At 35.4% G+C, this 22252-nt stretch overlaps 1 protein-coding gene across 1 annotated transcript in view; it reads left to right on the top strand.

Moving 5' to 3' along the window:
• Positions 1-22252, top strand: part of BIRC6 (baculoviral IAP repeat containing 6) — a 180083-nt gene that overhangs the window by 97589 nt on the left and 60242 nt on the right. Inside the window, exons 55-62 of the mRNA XM_029086930.1 lie at positions 903-1683; positions 2570-2713; positions 4458-4587; positions 9116-9247; positions 11614-11781; positions 13656-13829; positions 16724-16920; positions 19426-19726. Coding sequence (XP_028942763.1) covers positions 903-1683; positions 2570-2713; positions 4458-4587; positions 9116-9247; positions 11614-11781; positions 13656-13829; positions 16724-16920; positions 19426-19726 — 2027 coding nt within the window. The remainder of the gene's footprint in view (positions 1-902; positions 1684-2569; positions 2714-4457; positions 4588-9115; positions 9248-11613; positions 11782-13655; positions 13830-16723; positions 16921-19425; positions 19727-22252) is intronic.

Here is a 22252-nt window from a genome sequence, read left to right as displayed (position 1 = left end):
CTTTTGTATGGTGTCAAGGTACTGTGGGTGCAGTTCAGAAAACCGGAGAGGAGGTTTTAAAATACTTCACCTACTCTGAACAAGTCTGTATGAAGAAATTAATATTTCACTATTTCATAATTATCATTTCTGAAATTTAAGCTGAATAATAGGAGCTAAATTAGCTTTTGTATTCATGTGCATTGGATTAGCATTCAAGTTGATATTATTTGGATGGAAATGAGTTCAAAGGGAGGTAGGATTTTCATAACTCTGAGGAATAATTCCACTGTCAGATTGTGTCCAGTTCAGGTTCAGCAAGGCTAGCGAGGGATGACATCATTCAACCAACAAGATTGTTGCTACTTTTTTTTTTCTTTTTCTTTTTCTTTTTTTTTTTTTTTTTTTTTTGCAACATCTTTAGGTAGATCTCTAAAAAAGCAAATTTAAAAAAAAAAAATGAAACACGTTAAAATACTTTCAGTTCTTAAAAAGGATTAAGAGATCTTTATTTAAGTGAGTGTGAGTGCACGTGTGTGTGTGTGATCCTAGTAGCTGCAGCTTGAAGAGCTGAAAACATGAAGAGGTTGCGGTTGGTTCAAAAATGCATAAATTATGTGATAACTGTCAAAAGACTGAAGTCCTGTCTTTCATGTGCAGCATGCCAGGAAAGTCAACTTATATCTATTTTAAATACAGTATGATGAAAGACATTTAAACATGCAGTTGAAGAGTGGCGTTTGGGTAATGAATGTCCTGCTGATACTGTGATCCAAAAGAGGCTTTCAGGCTCAGCACGGTGTGTTTTACAACAGCTTCTACAATAGTTAATCAGAAATGTGCAAAGGTGTTTTATGAACCAATGAAGAAAAGGGAGTATGAATGGCAAACTATGTGTTGACATGATTTTCTGTCTTCTACAGGTCACTGTTTAACTGGTCCATGTCTCTTCCCTGCAACATGGTTTTGAAGAAAGCTGTTGATAGTTTGCTTTGCTCAATGTGCCACATCCACCCAAATTATTTTTCCTTACTCATGGGATGGATGGGTATCACTCCTCCTCCAATGCAGTGTCAACACAGACTGTCCATGACTGATGACAGCAAAAAGCAAGACCTCAGTTCATCCTTAACAGATGACTCTAAAAATGCACAAGCCCCTCTTGCACTAACAGAGTCTCACCTGGCTACTCTTGCTGCCTCATCTCAGTCCCCTGAAGCTATCAAGCAATTATTGGACTCAGGTTTGCCTTCGCTGCTTGTAAGAAGTCTTGCTAATTTTTGCTTTAACCATACTTCTAGCTCTGACTGCACTGCACAATCAATGGATATGACCCAGGACAGGCTCAGGAGGCATCATGTTCCACAGCACTTTAATAAAATGCCTATCACAGCAGACCTGGTTGCTCCTGTACTCAGGTTTTTGACAGAAGTTGGCAACAGCCACATGATGAAGGATTGGTTGGGTGGCTCTGAAGTCAATCCATTGTGGACAGCACTTTTATTTCTGTTGTGCCATTCTGGTGCTACTTCTGGAGGACACAACGTGACGGCACAACAGACTAATGCAAGGTCTAGCTTGCTTTCTTCAACTGTAACAACAGGGTTGACCACTCAGCAGCGGACAGCAATTGAAAATGCAACAGTTGCTTTCTTCTTACAGTGCATCTCTTGCCATCCTAATAACCAGAGACTTATGGCACAGGTGAGAGAGAAAAAAAAATAAAGTTTTAATTTCTTTTTTAATAACTACAGCTAACTTGCAAGACTTTTTACTTTTTTTAGCTTTCTTTAAAATAACTTTTTTTTTCCCCAAACTGTCATTGACTGGAAAAGGTTTATATTAAAGTTGTTAGCTTGTTGGTCTGACTTCGAAAAATACAAAAATGTTTTGTCGTGGCCACCCAGTCCTATGTATAGATTTATATTCCTCTTATTTCAGAGGAATAAACATTAGACCACAATACTATAATTGGATAAGCCTAAACTCTTCTGAAATGGAATTTAAAATCAAGCTTCGTACACATCTTTTATATTAGTAGTGTAAGGAGATTTCCTAGTAAATATGCTTGCACAGCCATATACCCTGTGCAGTCTGTGACCAGAGAAATAGAGGCTATTGCAGAATATGGCTTTGCACTTGGCATTCTAGTGCAGATTTAGCTGTTCTCCTCACATTTGTTAAATTTGCAGACCTAGTTGACTAAAAGTATAATTAAAAAAGATTTTTCAGAATAAAGAATGTTCCCAGTAACCTGGGAACAGGTAGACTTCAGTAAAAAATTCATTATGGTTCTCTGTTAATGGCTGGTGGTAATACTGTATTATGCAGTGCGAAATTTTTACTTTTTGAATTTGAAATTAGTCTGTATGTCTACAGTTACTTTACTGTAGTCAGTGTTTTGAGCTTTTTTTAATAAAAAAATCTTATTTGCTGCTGGTGTTTTCTTCAGTGGTGCTCATTTCTGATCTGGTCTGAATGATAACTGGAAGGTGGATCTTGGGTACTGCCTATTATGGTTGTATAGAGTTATATTTTAGAGACCTAAATATAGAAATATTTTAAATCTGATGTCATTTTGCATTCCCAGGTTCTCTGTGAATTATTCCAGTCCTCTCCTCAGCGTGGGAACCTCCCAACCTCTGGAAATATTTCAGGATTTATTAGGAGGCTTTTTTTGCAGCTGATGCTAGAGGATGAGAAAGTGACTTTGTTTCTTCAGTCCCCATGTCCAGTAAGATTTTTTTATATCTGTATGGTGAATATGGAATAAATTTAGCCATAAAAATAAAAATCTGGGCATATTCAGCTTTGAAAAGTCAGACAGCAGCTCTACCTACTGTACACATCGTGGAATTTTGTAAAGGAATGTGTTGGTGAATTGTGACTCAGCATTTTAAAAGAAAATTTAAGGCACTATTGCAAGACAAAGTAATCTTGTTGAAAATATACTGCTTCTGAAAGAATTGACAACTGAAATTTATCTTATGGAAGACTTCAATAGTATCCTTACACATTAGCAGCAAATATAGATACAAGTTCTAGTCCTTCTAGCAGTTCATCACTATCGGTTTCATTAACGAGCAGTCATAGTTTTGATGCTTCAAAATTGGCAGAGATCCTTCAGAATTAGCCAAAACACCACAAATAAATTCTTGAGTGATGAATATTTGAATTAATTTATAAAGCAGATGTATACTTTTATACTTCCACATGCTTCACCAGAACACAGAATTATAATTAGTGACTGAAGTGCTATTCTCTCAGTTGAAGGCTGTGAATAAAGACATATAGGAAATACAGAAGTTTTTAAAAAATCTGGTGCTGCAGTACAAGGGAAAATTACTTTCTGCTTTGGTTTCTGTTGTTCTTACTACATCTCAGAAGTAGTATGTGAGATATATGACAGGGAAACTGGATCAGATAGTATAAAATAGAAAAGAAGGAACAAACACAGTTTTACACAAACATTTAAATGTTTTGTTTTAACCTGGCTGAGATTAATTGCTAACATGGCCATTGGTATTGTGAAGGTAAGGTCAATTTTCTAATGATTTGTTTACACACAACAGATTTACACAGACTGTTACTAGATATGTAAAAGCAGAAAAAAATATCTGGAAAATACATTGTCAGATAATTCAGTTTCTTCTATTTAAAACAGCAAGAAACAATCTGTTTGTTCTTACTGAGATGATGATTCCTCCTCTAAAGTCCAAAGAGAAACCTTAAAAATAGTGTAGATGTACATCCAATTACATAACCTTTCAAAGATTGGATCCTGATTTTTGTCTCTTAAGTTCTTAGCAAAACTGTATTTTAGAAGCTAAATTCTGACTGTCATAAAGTATTAATTTTTTTTAATAATATTGCACAACAATAAATAGGTCATGTATGCGAGTATTAGTAAATGGTTCTCCTGATGATAGGAGGAAGGGGATAAGTGGCAGTTTCATTGCAGAAAAGTGTGTAAAAAATTACTGCAAGAAAACAAAGATAGAAAATGCAAACAGAGCTCAGGATAAAATATGTTATGATAGAATATTTGAAATGTTTTAACTAGTAGTGACTTAGTTATCCTTCATAACAGCAAGTAGATATTAAGTTTAGAAAAAACTTCATCCTCAAGTTAGAGCAATAGAGAAATGACATCTTTCTCTACTCTGCATTGTGATTTTCCTAATTTAATTTCAAAATTAAATTTTCATTTCATTAATAACCGCAAGTCAGACACTCATTTTTTTCTCTCATATACAGCTGTGTAAAATAATGGCATTTTGAGTTAAAAAAATTAAACTTGTCCTAATTTGATGCATTTTTACTGTATACCTCCAAAGTTGGAGGATATGTCAGTTTTCTTTTTTAGCACACAAAAGATTTTGCTTTATTTTGCTGAGGTGAGTTTATAAGAACTTAGTGTTTTAAGTTATTTCTAAATATTAAAGTCGTGTTAAATGTTGACTTTTTTTTCCTTTCAGCTGTACAAAGGTAGAATTAACGCTACTAGTCATGTAATTCAACATCCAATGTATGGAGCTGGACACAAATTTCGTACTCTTCACTTGCCTGTCTCAACAACTCTAGCAGAGGTTCTTGATCGTGTATCAGGCAAGTTTGCAATAGTTCATGTTTTATTTTTTTAAGATACATTTTTTTTTTTAAAAGTCCCAAAAAAAAAAAAAAAAACCCTCATAAACCAAGTATGTCTAACTTACATATTTGCAATGTTCATTGGTAATTGCTGAATATGAAACAGTGGTTTAAGTTGTAGGCTTTTGCATATGCCTTACATGTTGCATGTAAAATGCACTTTTACTGGTCAAATACTGGTTTTCCTTTTATAAAACTGAAGTGGGGAAGGGGGGATTTTTGTGTCACTCTGGGGGTTTTTTGGTTAGTTGGTTGTTTTGGGGTTTTTTGTTTGATTTTTAGTATGAATGTGTTCTCAAATCTCTCATGGGATATTTGTAAGACCATGCGAATGATAATGCAAATGTCAGTCTTTAGAATGCTTTCTCTTTCATCCAGTCACTTAAATATTCCCAAATTATATCAGTTCAAATATCCTGGAACTTAAATGTTTATCTCAAGATTGAGATGAAATCATGTTGCTATGAAAAGGACATTAATGAAGGGTCAGTCTGATTTCTCTGGATATACATTTGCCTATTATATAAACATATGAGTTTGCTTACTAAATAGAGGTTAAAAACCGTAATTTACTTTTAGAGATTAATTTTAAAATACTATAAAATGAGAGGAAAATGTTAAGGCATTAATTTATTTGTTTTTAAAATGTCAGTACTTTTAGTTCCACTACTTGAATATACGTGGAGAGATGAACTCCTCTGTAGGGAACTCTGTTGAACAGGCATCCACAGACCATAATATGAATTTTGACATCTGACTGGTAGATGTCTTAATCTTAAAATTAATCCCACCTTGAACCTTTTTTTTAAATGTAGTTAAAGAGTAAAATTCATACTAAAGGCATCATGTCCCTGCCAGAGCTCTCTAGGTAAAACCAGGCGAGATGCAAGTAGGTTCTTCTCAGGTAAGAAATAGAACAAAATTTGTTAGGTCCTGTTACATAAAAAATCAGTTTTAAGCACGTCTAATTTTTATATATATTTTTTTTTTAAAAGCACTTCCTCTTTAGTCTTAAGATGTGGTTCTTGGTAATAGCAAAGAAAAGTCAAAAGATCATCACAGCAATTATGATTTTGCCATATTGCAGATGTGCACTGAAGTGTGAGCACTTAGCTGCACACTCATCTGAGTACGTATGTACGTTCTGATATGTAGACATATTTGTATATGTAATTTTTTGGAACTCAGTGTAGAACAGCTTTTAATTTCCGAAGTACATCTTTGTGGAGTTCAGAGGAACTGCTTCTTTTTTATATCTACTGAAAATCTTTACATATAAATTATTAACAAATTCATTAGGGCGATAAATATATTAGCGAGCAAGGTGATAGAAATACTATAATGGTATGTATATGGCAGAATACTAGACAGAACAAGATGCGCTTTGGGATTTTAATTAAAAAATTGTGAATCCTAAAAAAATGCTTGAAGCTTATTTACCAAGGAATAGTCTACTATTTTTGATAGTATCCTGTAATTCACTTACTGTATTCAGTTAGTGTCGTGATAATCATGTGTGGAATGTGACTAAGGTCTTTAAATTCTCGTGGAATTCATGGTCAGAATTACTGTAATGGATGGGATAGTCACTGCTTATGAGGTAGGAATCAGTTGTTGAGCAGCGACATAAACTGTACTGAATTGCTGCCTTAGTGGTGTATTGTGGTCAACGTGATAGCCAGTGCTAATAGGGACTGGGGAGGGGAATGTGATGATGTGAGATACAGTAATGTCTGTAATTGAAATGGATCAAATGCTGATTTTGTAGGGCACCATAACTTTGGTTTTTGCTAGAGAATTGTTATTCCTCAGCTTAACTCTCATTTTAAATTGGAAGAATAAATTTTGGAAGAGTTCAGGTTCTCATATGTTTCCATTCTTCATCTAATCTGATTTCTCTGTATTAAAAGCTTTGCAATACTTCTATATCATTCCATGAAGTCCATGGTTATGACATAGTAAAGAAGACTTGCATATATGAGGAACAAACCGAGTGTTTGGGGTGAGAGGGGGAGAGAAGGGATGAATTCTATGATTCTATGACTGAGGGGGGAAAGGAATAAAAGAGTGCCACCACTGCAACAATAAGTCGTGAGGACCTTGTGTCAGAGTCAGTCCTGCTGTTAATGTCTCAAATTGACTGTGTTGTGCTTTCTGCAAAAATAAATTACAATAACTGTGTTCATTTCATGCTTTTTCTCACAGCCTTTAAAAAAGAGGTGGAGGGGGTGTCTAAAATCATTGCTAAATCTACTGCTCACATCCTTTCACCTTAGTATCCTGGTTTTTAGCTAAAACAGAGCTGGTTTTCTTTTTCAGTAGCTAGAATTGTGCTGCATTTTGCTTTTCAGCCTGGGATTTGCTGTGAGAGAGGCACTGATAACATACCAATGTTTACATTTTTGTCTGGAAGTGAAGGACTTTGTGTTGTGTTAGTCTACAAGCACAAGATTTAAGGGGAGAGAGGAATATTTAAATTAATAAACTAAATTGACAGTTAGATATGCCAGTGGGATATTCCATATCATATCATGTCACGTCCAGTATATTAGTGAGGGTCTCTTCCTCTTTTAGCTCTGTCTGGCTTTTGCTCGGGCTCTTGCCCTTCTGGGATTGCGGTTTTGGTTCAGGATTGTCGCTCCTCTGGGATCGTTATCTGGGCCCCGTGGGCCCGTGATGCCTCAGGTCACCAAGGAAGAGATTCTGGGAACAGGCCGGGCTTGGTCAGCGGGGCAGGGGGGTGAGCAGTAGCACCGGGTGTCACTCATTTGCATATTTTGTTACTGTTATCATTATCACTAGTATTTTAATATTAGTATTATTTTAAGTTTTCTTTCTATTATTAAACTGTTCTTATCTTAACCTACGAGTCTCTTTACCCTTGCTCCCAATCCTCTCCCCTATCCCCTGGGGGTGGGGGGGAAGTGGGTGAACAGCTGTGTTGGCTGCTGGCCAAGGGCTAGTCCAGTGAAACTATCACACATAAAAAGAAAATGTGCCGTATCACTGCAGATAGGATTGTCTAGGGTGAGTACCAGTTGTTTTGTATTTCATTCACTTTAGTCTTAAGTTACTGGTCTTGGCTGGTCAGAAAAATTGAACAACAGGTCTGGGTAATGCACATGGGAAGTATCCAAATGTGGCCTTCAGCTCCAGCAGCAACTAGTAACATTAGTACTTTATCAATATTCTTCTCATAACAAATCCTATACTGAACCTAAAACACAGTTATTCTAGCTACTAAAAAGATGATTAACTCTATCCTAGCAAAACCAGGACAGTAGTAAAATACCATTGCTTAAGCTTACTTAATAATTTTAGTAATGACCTTTAAATTCTCCAGCAATAAATAGGCATTCAGTCCATGAGACCAAACTAAAGCAACTCTGAATTTTAATAATAATAGTAGTAGTAGTAATAATAATAACAACACTAATGAGAATTTTTTTAAATGCCAACACTGAGTTTCATATATATATATATATATATATATACATATATAAATTCAGTGTATATGTGTGTATATATATAGTGTGTGTGTGCATGTGTGCAGTTTCCTACTCAGTATCTTCTTTTGGTCTGTACTGCTGTCTAACACAGACATAACCAGTGTCTTCAGGCACAAATCATAATGTATTTCCAAGCAGTCAAACAATATCTCTTTCAGCACCTCACCCACTCGTGACAGGCAATTAAAAGTAGCTGGATGGTGCTTCTAGTCTGTGATTATAGCTTAAGGCTGCTGTGGCTGTGTGGAAACAAGTTACTACTCAGAAGCAATTAGAGAATTATTTAGCCATTTTAGTGCCAGTGTTATGTGTTACAAGGTGTGAAATAATCCGTTGTCACCAGTCATCAATAATTTAAGAGTTACTTGCTGATACTTCTGATTTACACTAATGATTGAACCAAAACAGCTGAACTGCAGTAATCTAATGTTCACTTAAGCAAACAGCACAAGTTTTGGATGTGTAATGTACTTCAGGCATCTTCCAGTTTCAAAGGAACAGTCATATTTGCCAGTTCTGAAATTGGGTCAGTATATAACACTAGATACCCAGACCTAAATACAAAAATATATTTAGGTCTGCAGGTGTCCTTAAATATTTTTTAAAAAAATTTTTTAGGGTTTTTTGGTGTTGTTTTGTTGGGTTTTTTTGGTGTTTTGTTTTAGTTTGCGAATTTTCAGGTTTGGATGGGAGTTTTTGGTTGATTGCAGTGGTGTTTTAGCATGAGTACACTTTGACTCATTATGTAATGGCTTTAAACTGTTACAATTTTAAATTGCCAGAGACAGATTTTGGGGGGAAGAGTGGACCAGAATTATCGTAATGCCTTAATTCATTTATATTTACAAGACTATTGCTGCCTGGGATGGAAATCTAAACCACTAAAACAGTTGAGAAAAACCTTGTTAACAGCCTAGAAACTTTAATATAATTAACTTGGTATCTTGAAGTGCCTTTCTTTTTTTCCCCCTGTATAGATACTCCCAGTATCACAGCTAAGCTAATTAATGAACAGAAGGAAGATAAAGAAAAAAAGAACTATGAAGAGAAAGAAAAAGTTAAAGCAGAAAATGGATTTCAGGACAATTACAGTGTTGTTGTTGCTTCTGGTATGTCTTCTTCTTCTACCTTGTGAAAAACGGATGTTTCTGACGTTAAAAGTATGTGTGTGGGGGGGAAATATCTACCAACAATTCTTTTTATTACTAATGGTGGTTAGAAAAATTGTAGTGCCCAGTTAATCTCACTGGCTGTTGGGGAGCAAAGATTGGTTCCTGGTAGAGCTGCTGCCTCTAGCGGATTGTATACTTTGACAAATTTGTACCTAAATGTGTGTGTCAGTGATATGTTGCAAATGCTCTTTCTAGTGCATTTTACAGGATTTTGTAGAGACACATCTGGAGCTTGGATTACATGGTAATATATTAGTATTTGTGTACTATTACTGTGATATGGGAATTACTACCTCTACCTTTTTGCAGTGGCTGGTGCACCAGAATTTAATCACCTCTGCTCCTGCAATACGCTTTGGAAATAAAAGGATCCATATACTTTGCATACTGTCAGACTGAGATGTAAGCCTAAAACTACGTTATTCCACTTGGAAACAACAAATACAGGATTTTCTTCCAAAGCATTCCCCTTCTAAAAATTGATGTGAAGATCCTTCTGAAATCATTCACATAAACCCTTTTCCTCAGAAACTACTATGGAGGTTGTAGATTGCACATAGTAATTTTGCAGTGATACAAGAAGATTACAGTTCAGTTCATAGCTGTAGAGATCATTAGTTTTTCAGTTTGAAGTTCTCTGTGTGTGAGAGAGGTATTAATGAACTTCAAACTACTCTTTTCCTGTCTCGCTTTCTGCCTTCATTGAGGTACCTCAATTTCATTTACACTTCATGAAGCATGAAGAAGAGATGCTGATTTCCTTTGACTTCTGGCACTAATATTTCTTAAGCTTTTTATTTCGGGCTTTTAGATGTAGATATAACTCTAAACTCAAGTGTTGAATAGGGCAGCAGATTCATGGATCTTGGTGTATGTTTAAAGTACCACAGCTGATGTTAATTACAGCATTTTTATCTGGAAAGATATTTGCAGGAGGTGCCACTTAAACAGCGTAATCATGTTTTGGTAATATTAAATATTACCAAATATTACTAAAATATTAATAGGCCTAAGTGAAGGGTTAAAACTTGAATAAAGAATCTATGAAGAAAAAAAAATAATATGCCAAGCTTGAAGAGAGGGCATAGCAACGTCAGCCCTGTCTCATATCAGTTGCATCTCTGATCATACTGCCTGATACAGCCCATTCCCTATTTAGAAAGAAGCAGACTTAAGTTTTTACTTCTTTTTGCTTGTATTTTCTCCAGTTAAGTAAAACAGTTTATGTTTAAACTTTTTTCATTTGCATTTGGTTTTGCTTCCTGTTTTTGAAATCTTTTCTTCTTCTGTCTTTATCTTTTCATATATTCTGGGTAGTTTTTTAGTGTCCTCAGAGCCTCCTTCAGCCAGTGTTTAACTTGATCCCTATTGGTAAAATTAATAGAGAGTAGCGATGGTGTTTGGAGCCTGATCTTCCTGAGACAAGCTACTTTACTATACTGAATAATGTTGTTGGAGAATGTTTTATGTATTATAGCTGCTCCTACTGATCAGCTAAATCTAAGAGTGTATTATAGCATTTCAGGTGTGGATGTTGTTAGTTTTGGAGCTGCTCTTGGTTAACGATAAGGAAGTAGTTATATGTATCTTTTGTTCTTTTGTCTTGACCTACTGTCTTTTTTACCTGGTCTGTCACCTGTGTAGAAGGGTACATTATTGTAGTATAATATCTACCTAATAGTACCTTAAGTCAACTTAAGCTGTCTCAAAATATGTTAGTATTGCTGTATAAGCTCAGTAAGCTTTTATGTATCTGTTCTGCCTTTTCATGTAGTGCTTCTTTAAAGTCACCTAGATCAAAACATTTAAAAGCACGTTTAAAGATACCTTTCATCACATGTGGTACTGTCAGCACTGCAGCTGAAGTCACCTTTGTAGGCTAGATGAGTGGTTGTTATCTATAGTCTGTGCTGAAATGTCTGTCAGTTCAGAAATTTTTGCCTTTCTTGCTTTCATTGCAAAAATGACCTGAAAAAGTTTCACTGTAAGGCCCACTGCTAGACAGGCTCTTTAACTAAGAGAGGAATCAGAATAGCTTTTGCTTTTATTATGGTTGATATGATCTAGTACAGTTAGGTTTATGTTTGGGGCTCAGAAGGATGTGCAGCCCTGTAATTGTAAAAATACTGGTGTTATATCCAAATAGATTTTATACATGAATGTTCTTCTGATATTTAATTAGCCAGTACTGAAAAAAATTCGACTCTTCTGCTATCATTGTAGGTTTTGAGTACATTGCATCTTGGCTAACTGAAGTTCATTAAATACTAAAATGACTTTTCACTTTTTTACTTCTGTACTAGGTTTGAAATCTCAGTCAAAAAGAGCTGTTTCATCCACCCCTCCACGTCCACCATCAAGACGAGGAAGAGTGATGGCAGATAAAGTAGGTACCTCTTCCTCAGGAGGAGAATCTTCCAGCAAGACCATTAGTGTTCCAGTCTTTCATCTATACCATAAACTTCTACCAGGTAACTTCAATAACTTGTTTTAAATTTCAAAATTACAGTCTTTTTCAGTGGCTGATATGTCATTAGAAAGTAGATGTAATGCTAATGCACATCTTCATTTTTCTGTTGAGCATCTTGAAGTGTAGAGCCCTTCTGGTTTGATAACAGCTTTCAGCTGGAAGTGGAGCATTATAGCATCATAGTGGCTTGACAAAAGTACGATCATGCTGATTTTCCTCTAATTTAATTTCCTTGCTCCTAAGCAAAATCTCAAAAGCGTTTCCAATTTCACTTGTTTGTAAGGTGACTCACATTTTCTTCCACCTGCAAGGCAGAACTGAATTGGTATTTGTGCCCTGTTATTTCATATTTTGAGTGGGCAGCCAACTTGCATTGCTCCCTAGAAGGTTGATTTGCCATTTCAGGAATATTCTTGAATTCCATAATACTTGTGTTTTCAAAACCAGCATGACTTAAGCAGTTTGTCATGTTTTACGTATAGCAGATATGTAGTCACATTTTATCAGCTATCTGGACAAAGCTGGTGGCAATGTTGTAGTTGGGGCATAGAGAGAGTTCTCCTTCCTATAGAGAAAGATTGTTGTGCCTGGACTTAACCTTAGATCAGGGATAAAGGAGGACAGGAACATGGGTGAAACACTTTAATATTATGCCAAAGAGATTCTTAAAGTATAAAAACAAGGAACCAGCTAATGGAATTAAGTGGTAAACTTCAGATCAAAGTCATTTTCACCCAATAAAAAACTGAATTTGGGAACTGTAGAATTATTGGATTTGAGGCTGTCCTCTGGCAGTTATTAAAGGGATCATATACTTGGATTAAAGTATCTGCAGTTGATACAGTTAATGCTGCTCTTCTGTAGAGGACATCAAAACTCAGTGCCTGTTTTCAGTATCTAGCTGGTAAAAGTTGACTGTCTCCTAATGGTAATGTAGACGATTCTATATTTGTGATCTGGTCGATCAGACATCTTGCACAACAACCAGTTGTTACAAAAACAGGCATGGAAGGCAGAATCAGTGATGAAAAAGGGGCAACAAAACTTACTTGCACAACAGCAAGACATTTTTAATTTTCATTTCTTAAGACACGATCTTCCACTGAAGAAACAGGTTGCTACTAAAGACCTTCCTGGAACTTGTGTTACTTGTCTAAGTACAGTCAGGATGAAATGGGCATGCTAAGCGTATTACATAATCCAACTCTAAAACGTTTAACTTCGTGTGCATTTTTCTTATCAGAAAAAATTGTTCTGACTTGTAATTTCAGAGAAGAGCTTATTCTTCATAAACAACAGAGTGGCCAAAATCTTGATTTGAATAATCAGTTTGGGTTGTATTGTGTGTGCATTTCAAGTCTATGTTGCTGCTGAGAAAAGTATTCCTGGCAGTACCATTCATTTTTTCTTGCCGAGTTGCGTCCTGAGACAAGAGTAGTGAGCTTTTCTTGGGACTAATACAACTGAAAAAGAATTGTGGGTTTCTTTGTTTTCCACTTCAGCCATTTTACCTTATGGTCACACGCCTTTATGCCACCACAGGGGTAGGGTTTAATAGTAGGGGACAGGCAGTACCCGCTTAAAATGCACATCAAATTTCAGCCATAGCCATTTGTTAAATGTGCCAAGTGCTTGGGCTCTCAGCACAGAGCCGTCTTAGGGAATCTTGGCTTGGTTCTTTGATGGTTGGTTCCAAACTGATGGGGCCCCTTTTCTCCAGAGAACAAATGGTAAAATTAACACCTTGGTTTGAAGCCAGATACTATTTAGTCTGCTTGGTATCTGTAGTACAAGTAATGAAATAGCACATGGAAAAGTGTGTTAAAATAACCCAATCATAATTTTCCACTCTGACTCGATGCCGTTGTTGTTTAGGCCAACCATTACCAGCTGAAATGACCCTTGCCCAGCTTCTGACTCTGCTGTATGACTGTAAACTCCCTCAAGGATACCGATCAATAGATTTGACAGTTAAGCTTGGTTCCAAAGTCATCTCGGATCCAAGCTTATCGAAAACAGATTCTTTTAAACGTCTTCACACAGAAAAAGGTGAGTGTTCTTACTTTTTTGTATCTTCTTTTTTAAAATGCATTTATTTTGGACAAAAATAGTTTTTATTTTCTTGGTAAGAAACAGCAGTTTTCTGTATTTTCTTGGATGATATTCCTGAGCCATTCTCTATGAGACAAGTGCTAAACTTCATGATAAAGAACAAATTCATTTCCTGTCTTTAGATTATATCTGTAAGAAGCTTCAATGTGGTTGTTCTGGTTTCACTTTTCTGTCTTCATTGTAGTGTTGTATATGATATGGTTACATGATTGTATAAATACTGTGTAATATTTTTCTTGACATGTATACCAGTTCTGTGTAGTAAGTGTTTGTGCTGATAACCAGGGCAGATTAAGTAATGCAGGAGCTGTTTGAAGTTATAGAAGCCTGTAAATTTTTTCATTGTGGCAACATGGGTACTTAAATGCTCCTTTGAAAATGGGAATTTTCCTCAAGCCCATCTAAGCAGGTCTTGTAACCGTAGCTTCTAAAACCGTTATTTTTAACATTTTCTAATATGGTCTTTTTCTTGCTAATATTTTTTTTCTAATTGCTTGCTATATACTTACTCATAGTGCTGGGGAAGAGGAGGTGGGATATATACAGCACTATCCACAGTGCTGTATCCTAGGAATCTGTTTTGAAATATTTTGGTATCCTTCCTTTAGGGAAGGACTTAGAGAAATGGGACCTTGAAATTAAGCTAAGGTGATCTGCTGATCACTGGCCTGCTGACACAGCATGGCATACAAAGTTAATAATTTGGCTATTTTAAGATAGGGGCTTCTTTTAAAAACTGTTCACTTAATAGATCAATCTCTTTGTAGGAAAGATAAGAAACAGAAAGAAGAGTTGAGAGAAAAAAAAAAAACAAAACCCAACAACCTGTTTTCTTACTGTTTGGTCTGAGCTAAGTATTTCATGACTCCATGTAGTTAATGGATGGATATAGGATCTCTCTCACTATTCAGAGGCCTTTCTCTTTCAAATAATATTTTTGTTTTGTTTTGCTGTTTATTTAAATTCTTACAATAATATTTTTCTATTTAAATAAAACTCACAAATCATTAGAGGAAGTTCAGTTTAGTAGTAGAGTTACATGTGAAAACATGAAGGTCTTTAAACTTTTATTAAGTTACTAGGGGTTTTTTTAAGCTTGAGACTAATACTTTTGAAAAATTGACTTACAAATCCATTGATCTTTGGTGATATACAGAAAAATATTAGTTACGTTCAGATGTCTCACAATCTCCACTCATCAGTTACGAAGGTTAGTGCTACTGCTTTTTCATGACTAGTTTTTAATATCCATAGAAATAATTCATACATATCAGCATTTCTAAACTTGCTACTTAACATAGACTTTTTTTTTTTTTTACACCATCTGTGCTAGGTAGATTTTATAGCTTCACATGGTGTCTCTAGTACTGCATTACTACCTCTATACTTGAGGAAAAGTGTCATTTCTTTATATTTTTTTCTCTGTGCTTCAGTGTCTTTGTTTGCCACAGCTGAAGGGCATGACTTCACTGAAAACACGCAGAGGTGAAATGGTTTAGATTGGGTTGTAAGAAAATTATCTAAAGCGAGTACTGGAAAGGCATACTTAAGTGTAACACCTTGCAACAATCTTTAAGATATGAAAAGAGTAGCATTATATTTGCACTCATAATAAAAGATCTACCTATACCATTACTCACTGATATTTTTCAAGTGTTTTTGCGGCGAAGCTTTTGGCCTTAGTGGTCTTTCTGGCATTGTGAGTATCTGTGTGAGTCTATTTTCTTGTTTTCCTTCTTTGGGAACACTTACAGCTGCATGCATTATACTTTAATGTACTTCCCTGTTTTTACAAGTATATAATACATGATAGCATGTGTGCACACAAACATTTTAAGTATAATCATGGATTTTCAGCTGGATGTCACACTGCTCACTGCGAAGAGATACTGAGACCACTTGATCTGTGCTCCCTTTTGATGTGGGCATACTGTGAAAGCTTTGAGGATCACTGCATTGTAGTATTTAACAACATAATTTGCAATACAGATTATTTAGATGAAATGAATTCAATATCCACTGTGAAGTTTCCCTGTGATAATGAACAGAGGGTTAATTTTGGCAAAATTAATTGTGATGGGGTTCTACATCTACAACTTGTGTGCATCATTGTATAAAATTATCATTTTTTTGTCTGTTGTACAAGATATTACAGTGCTTAGTCATAAACTAGGGGGATGGAGGCTAGAAGAAAGTTTAAAATAGAGATCTTAATCTTTTATGGGGAGTGGAATTAAAATTTCACTGCTTTGGCAGAGGGGTGTTTTAACACCTCACAGGGAAGAGATTTGAGAATGATAGGTGTGGTGAATGGCAGGTAATAGACTTTATGGATGGTGAGTTAAATGATAGGAAAGGAGAAACAAAAAAATTCTTGTTCAGCATTTTTGGGGAAAACACAAGACTAATTTAAGTAAGGTTATCTTTAATTTCTTCAGTTATAAACTCTTTACACTTTACAGAGAGTAACAAACCTACTCTTACCTTCTAGATGAAAGACAGTGTTTAAAAATGTCATACTTCCAAAGTTAACAAAATTTTGAAGGTATAGATCAAATTCTAATAAAACATAAAATTCTAATAATTAACACGTAATCCTGTATAAATAATTCCCAGTTATGACATGGATCTGCCATCACTGGCAAAAGAGACTACAAATACTTTTATTTTCTTTTGATACTTTTATATGCATTCATTTCAAGTTCTGGACTCAGGTTTTGCGTAACAAGGAACTGCTAATTTTGAAGTGCACTTTTAAGTGAGGATGAAGAAATAAACACAGTATTGGTGATGATGATGTATTAATTTCTTTTACTTCTGTGTTTTTGTAGAACATGCAGATTTACTGGGACCTTGCCCTGAAGATGAAGCAATCAGTCCTGGGGATGAGTGTATGGATGCAGTGCTAGATGAATCGCTTCTTGAAACCTGTCCCATTCCGTCTCCGCTGCAAGTTTTTGCAGGAATGGGTGGACTGGCCCTTATTGCAGAGAGACTCCCAATGCTTTATCCTGATGTAATTCAGCAAGTGAGTGAGAAAATCAGTCAAGAAAAACATGCTAAGAGTGGTTGGTTTGTTTGTTTAAGGACAATATTTTCCTTGTATTTCTCTATGGTTCAGTTTGGCATCTCACTCATGTGAGGAAGCTGCTTTAAAACAGGCGAGTGCGTAAACTCCACAGCCTAGTCCAGTTATGCGCACTGCTTCCCTATAGATGTATGAGGTTTAACAAGGTTAAGTGTCAGTCTCTTCTCCCAAGTAACAAGCCATAGGACAAGAGGAAAATGGCCACAAGTTGCACCAGGGGAGATTTAGGTTGGATATTAGGAAAAAATTATTCACTGAAAGGGTTATCAGGCACTGGAACAGGCTGCCCAGGGAAGCGGTGGTGGAGTCACCATCCTTGGAGGTATTTAAAAGATGCGTAGACATGTGATGCTTAGGGACATGGTTTAGTGGTGGATTTGGGGCAGTGATAGGTTAATGGTTGGACTCGATGATCTTAACCTTCTTTTCCAACCTAAATGATTGTCTGTTATACACTGTTTGAATAGCCATGTCCTTGTGGAACAAATGTATGAATTGCTGCTTACCTCACTTTTGTTAGTTCATAAAATATCTTGGAGGGTGCAGTAACATGAAGTTGCTGATCTAAATAGTCATACTTGCTTAACATTTAATTGCTCATGTAAATGTACCCTCAGAGGTTTTTTTTATGCTTAAGTGAAATTCAGTTCTCAAAGTAGATTATATAATTTTACTTTAGATTTATTGTTATGAAAAATAAATAATATTATCTTAATTATATTCATAATAATAAAAATATATCTAGAATAAAAATGTATAGTAAATAATATAGATGTTATTTATTTGTATAGTTATAATTATGTATATAATTTCTCTGGAGGTGCTGATAGGCTTTTCAAAAGTGTCAGTAGTGGCATTAGTGTGGAATTAGTCCTTTGGCTGCTGTTCTGGGTACACAATATTTATTAAAAAGGGAAAAAATAACCTGTGAATTATTCAGATTTTATTTGGCTATATTTTTGAAATTTTTGACTGATACTCATGATGGGAAAGACTTGTGAATATTTGTTCCCTTTGAAATTAAGTTAATCATGAAGTAAGGATGCTGTTCAGTACCCTGACTGCAAAACTGTGGCAGTAATAGGAACCCTGTAGTGAGATCGGGTAATTAGTATGAATCCTTTGTAAATAGTTCTGTAAAGTTGTTTTAGAGATCTAGTGTCAAGCCTCTTCAAAAAATTAAAAGTTAAGGAAATGTGTTCACATAAGCAATTACTGTATTTTGAAATCCAAGAGAGATAATGTACTCTGTATTGAAGAAGACTGATTCATGGAATTCTGCAACAGATGAAGGATGACTTATGACCATGAAAATTTTCATCCGTTTTTTCCTTCTTTTTCTATAGTCATGGGTAGTTACTTTCTTTTCACAATTTTTTAGCTTGAGACGTAAGTTTGGATTCAAATACTGAATAAGAATGCTGTGATTCATAAAAACAAATTAAGTACAATAATACCAAATAGAATATTCAGAGTGAAGACTGATGAATTCTGCAGACTCTTAACTCTTTAATTTTCTTTTATATTTCTCTAAGTCACTGATAATTCTGATTCTCTTAATGTGTAGCTTATTTAATAAATGGAACTAAACATGGCCTTGACTTTTAATTAGGATTTTGGTATTCTGAATAAATTCTGCAAGGGCTTTTCAGATTAATCTTTTCCAGTTTGGATCAGTCTGGTGATAAATACTGAAATTTTCAATATGATTGCATCAGTTCATCTGAATAGCATAAAAGCCTGAAACTTCTCTGATGTTTAATTGTGAGAGGGACCTGAGTGTCATACCTTCATTTTAACCAAGCATATGACTGTTTCCTGGGGAATTGTTCAACTGTTACCCCCTTAAACTCTGATTCCCATCATAATGCCTAGCTGCATAGTCCTCTGTGCGGTGTTAGTTCATAAGACAGAACCACAGACTGTTGTGTTAGAGCATTATAGTAATAAAACTGGCCAAGTCAAGTGAAAGTCCGAAAGGAGGACGAGTTGCTACAAGACTGCCAAGATACCCAAATTTCTTCTTAGTTTTTAAGGATACCATGATTAGTTGTTCTCCTCTTTGCAATATGTAATTAAAAATTAACCACTTAAGTTCACACTGTTTAATGATAAAAATGAAAGTGCCATTTCTTATTTAACAGTTTGATATGTAAACTAATCTTTGTATTGTTTATTTCAGTGTAATTTATGTCTCCTATGCCTCTAGATTTTAAGCAACACATTTTAACTGAGGATTTTAGGTTGGCAACATTCAGTTGCTTGCTTGTGTAGGTGGGACTTTCTCAGCAGGTTCTTGTATCTGTAAACAGTAGTATATTTCATGTGTTGATTTAATGCTTCTATAGTAAGATTGTATATCCTTTAGGTCCTAACTTTACAAAAATTTGTGCCTAGGTGATTAGCTGAATGACTACCAAATCTTTTTTATTGTTGTTGGCTTAGGTGAGCACTCCAGTGGTTACATCCACCACGCAGGAAAAGCAGAAGGACAGTGATCAGTTTGAATGGGTTACTATTGAACAATCAGGGGAGTTGGTGTATGAAGCACCAGAAACAATTGCTGCGGAACCTCCACCGATCAAGTCAACAGTTCAGACTATGTCTCCCATCCCTGCGCATTCTTTGGCTGCCTTTGGTTTATTTCTTCGTCTCCCGGGCTATGCTGAGGTGCTGCTAAAAGAACGGAAACATGCTCAGTGTCTGTTGAGATTGGTGTTGGGAGTTACAGATGATGGTGAAGGAAGTATGTGCTGCAATTATTATGTTTCTTTGTACACCACAGCTAGATCATTTTGCTTAAATTTATTTACACTGTAATGCTTTTAGCAGGAAGTTAGAATTGGTTTGTGCAAAACTGTGTTCTAGCATCTTTGATAGTCTGTTGTCTCTAAATATTAAATTCTGCCTGGCAAAGTTTTGTCACAATCATCAGTGTTCGAGTGTTCTCATCTAGATGTCAGGGTAATCATCAAATAAGTGCTGATAAAACTTACAGTGACACTGTCAAGACGACTGTGTGTTCAGACAGAACAATCTGAGTAGCTAGGGATGCTCAACTAATTGAGCAAACTTTGTATAATTCTGCAGCTAAATGCAGAATAATATGAATAGGAGCATAGCCACAGCAGATGTAGAATAAACTGTTGAATAATACCATTTTAGAAGAGGAAAGATCTAAAGATGATAGTGATCAAATTAGCTGAGCAGGAACTCTACCTTAATGGTAGGAGTTCAGAAGGAGAAATGAGGTCTTCTTCGGTGAAAGAACAGATGAGTCGAGACAAATCTGGAATTCTGCATATGATTCTAAGACTTGTATTTCCTAATGTTTTGAAAAACTAGAAGAGTGTACGTGAAAGATGCTTTAGTACTTTTAAGACGTTTCCTTTCATTATGATTTTGAAAAGAATGTTGTTTTTTTCTATGCAGCAGTCAATGGAAGTTAGTCTCTATTCAGCAGCCTATAGAGCACTGGACAATGTGTAGCTTGTAAGACTAACCGAGAAACTAAGCATCTCATTTACTCTCCCTTCTCTTTATCTTTTTTTTCCTCTTGTATTTAGGTACAGGGCCATAGACAAGAATAAACTGGATAAAGAAAATTCAGTATGGCTGTTTACTCCCACCTAATTTGAGTAGTAATTAACTGAAGGACTGTTTGCAGACCCTCAGATTTTTCTGTCCTTGAGTGGTTCCAGTCCCTTGCTAATAATTTTTATGTCCTTTTTTTCCTCTCTCTCTTTTTTTTTTTTTTTTTAATAAAGAGACCAACTCAAACCCTTAAAATTTGGGTTGCTTTCTTTTTTGTGTGTGTGCATCCACTGTTGCTATTAGAACACAGTTTCAGAACATCTTTTTCCTGATAGGTAGGGGCTGCTTTAATTTTCAGCCTAAATTTATTCATATCCAGTTTGTGCACATTTATCATTGTGCCAGCATTGTTCCTCATTATAAATAGCTCTTCTTTCTCCAATGCATTTGTTGTCAGGAATTGTATTTGCTCTTAGCCTTTGCTTTTGCTGGACTAAACAGTCAGTTTCTCCATTCCTTAAGCCAAACATCTGAATCCAACTCTTTACGAAATGTAGGGTCAGTTGTACACAGTAGTCCACATTAGTTCTCTATATAAAGCATTCATATTTTCCTTTTCTGTTGGAAATGCATATTTTCATACCTATGGAATCTCTTTACTTTTTAATGTAATATGAAGAGCTGCACTTATAAATCCATGGCTTATCGATTGAACATGGATTCAGTTGTCTGGAAAGATAAATCATGGGCAAATGTTTAGATTTTCTTTTGTCTTGTCGTTTGGCTGCACCTGCAGTTCTGGAAGTCTATCAGATGGGCTTTTTTCCAGAGTTGTTCAGTTTTATTTATGAAGATCCCAGTCAGAGGACTTTTTGCTTCCTTCTTGTTGTTGTCTTTAAAAGGGTATCAGATATGAATTAACTCATGTATATGCACGTGTGTGTGTATAGATACATGTCTATACAGATATAGACACACATATTAGTTATGTATTTCAGTTTAGACCTCTGGATGATGATATAGCTGATGAACTCTAAGAATGAGGGAGAAAATTATATAAATATATTCAAAATAATAAGCAAGCTTCTGAACAGCGTTGGCTATTTTGAAGTATTTTCAGTATTTGAAGTATTTTCATTTGTCATATATCTCTATTTACATATGCACTGGAGAAGGACTGCGAAATGCATTGTTAAATACAGAAAAACTTGAGACAGTTTTCCAAATAGGAGTATGTTGCATTAATAGGTTACACTATTATTTGAAATGTGGATTTTAAAATAAGTAATTTTTGCTCATAATGCAAAAGGGTAAAAAAAATAAAACAATTCTACTACAAAATTCAAATATTCAGCTCATCTAATTAAAATTATGTTAGTATTTCATCATGTGTTCAACTTGAATAGTATCACAGCTTGGACTGTGTCAGTGACTTAATTCCCACTTTGAGCACATGAATATGAAAAAAAAATCCTGCATCATGATAAACTGCAGCTCCTTGTCCGCTGAGCTGCTGTTAGTTGAGCATGTGCATTCTGTAGCTTGCTATAGCTGGAATGTTTGAAAAAAAAAAAATAAAATTTAATCCAAACCACTTTAGTTTTCTTCTCAGAAATAGGACCTGAAGTGTAGTGGAATACAGAAGTATACTCACTGTTATTCACAAGCTTAAGTTTTCTCCCTGGAAATGGCGAATCAGATTTTACAACTTTGTTCCTTTCCAAAAAGGAAATAAAGA

The sequence above is a fragment of the Antrostomus carolinensis genome, unplaced genomic scaffold, assembly GCF_000700745.2.
Source record: "Antrostomus carolinensis isolate BGI_N321 unplaced genomic scaffold, ASM70074v2 scaffold2889, whole genome shotgun sequence".
Lineage (NCBI taxonomy): Eukaryota > Metazoa > Chordata > Aves > Caprimulgiformes > Caprimulgidae > Antrostomus > Antrostomus carolinensis.
The sequence above is the reverse complement of the archived record's forward strand: the minus strand, read 5'-3'. Positions and strand labels throughout refer to the sequence as shown.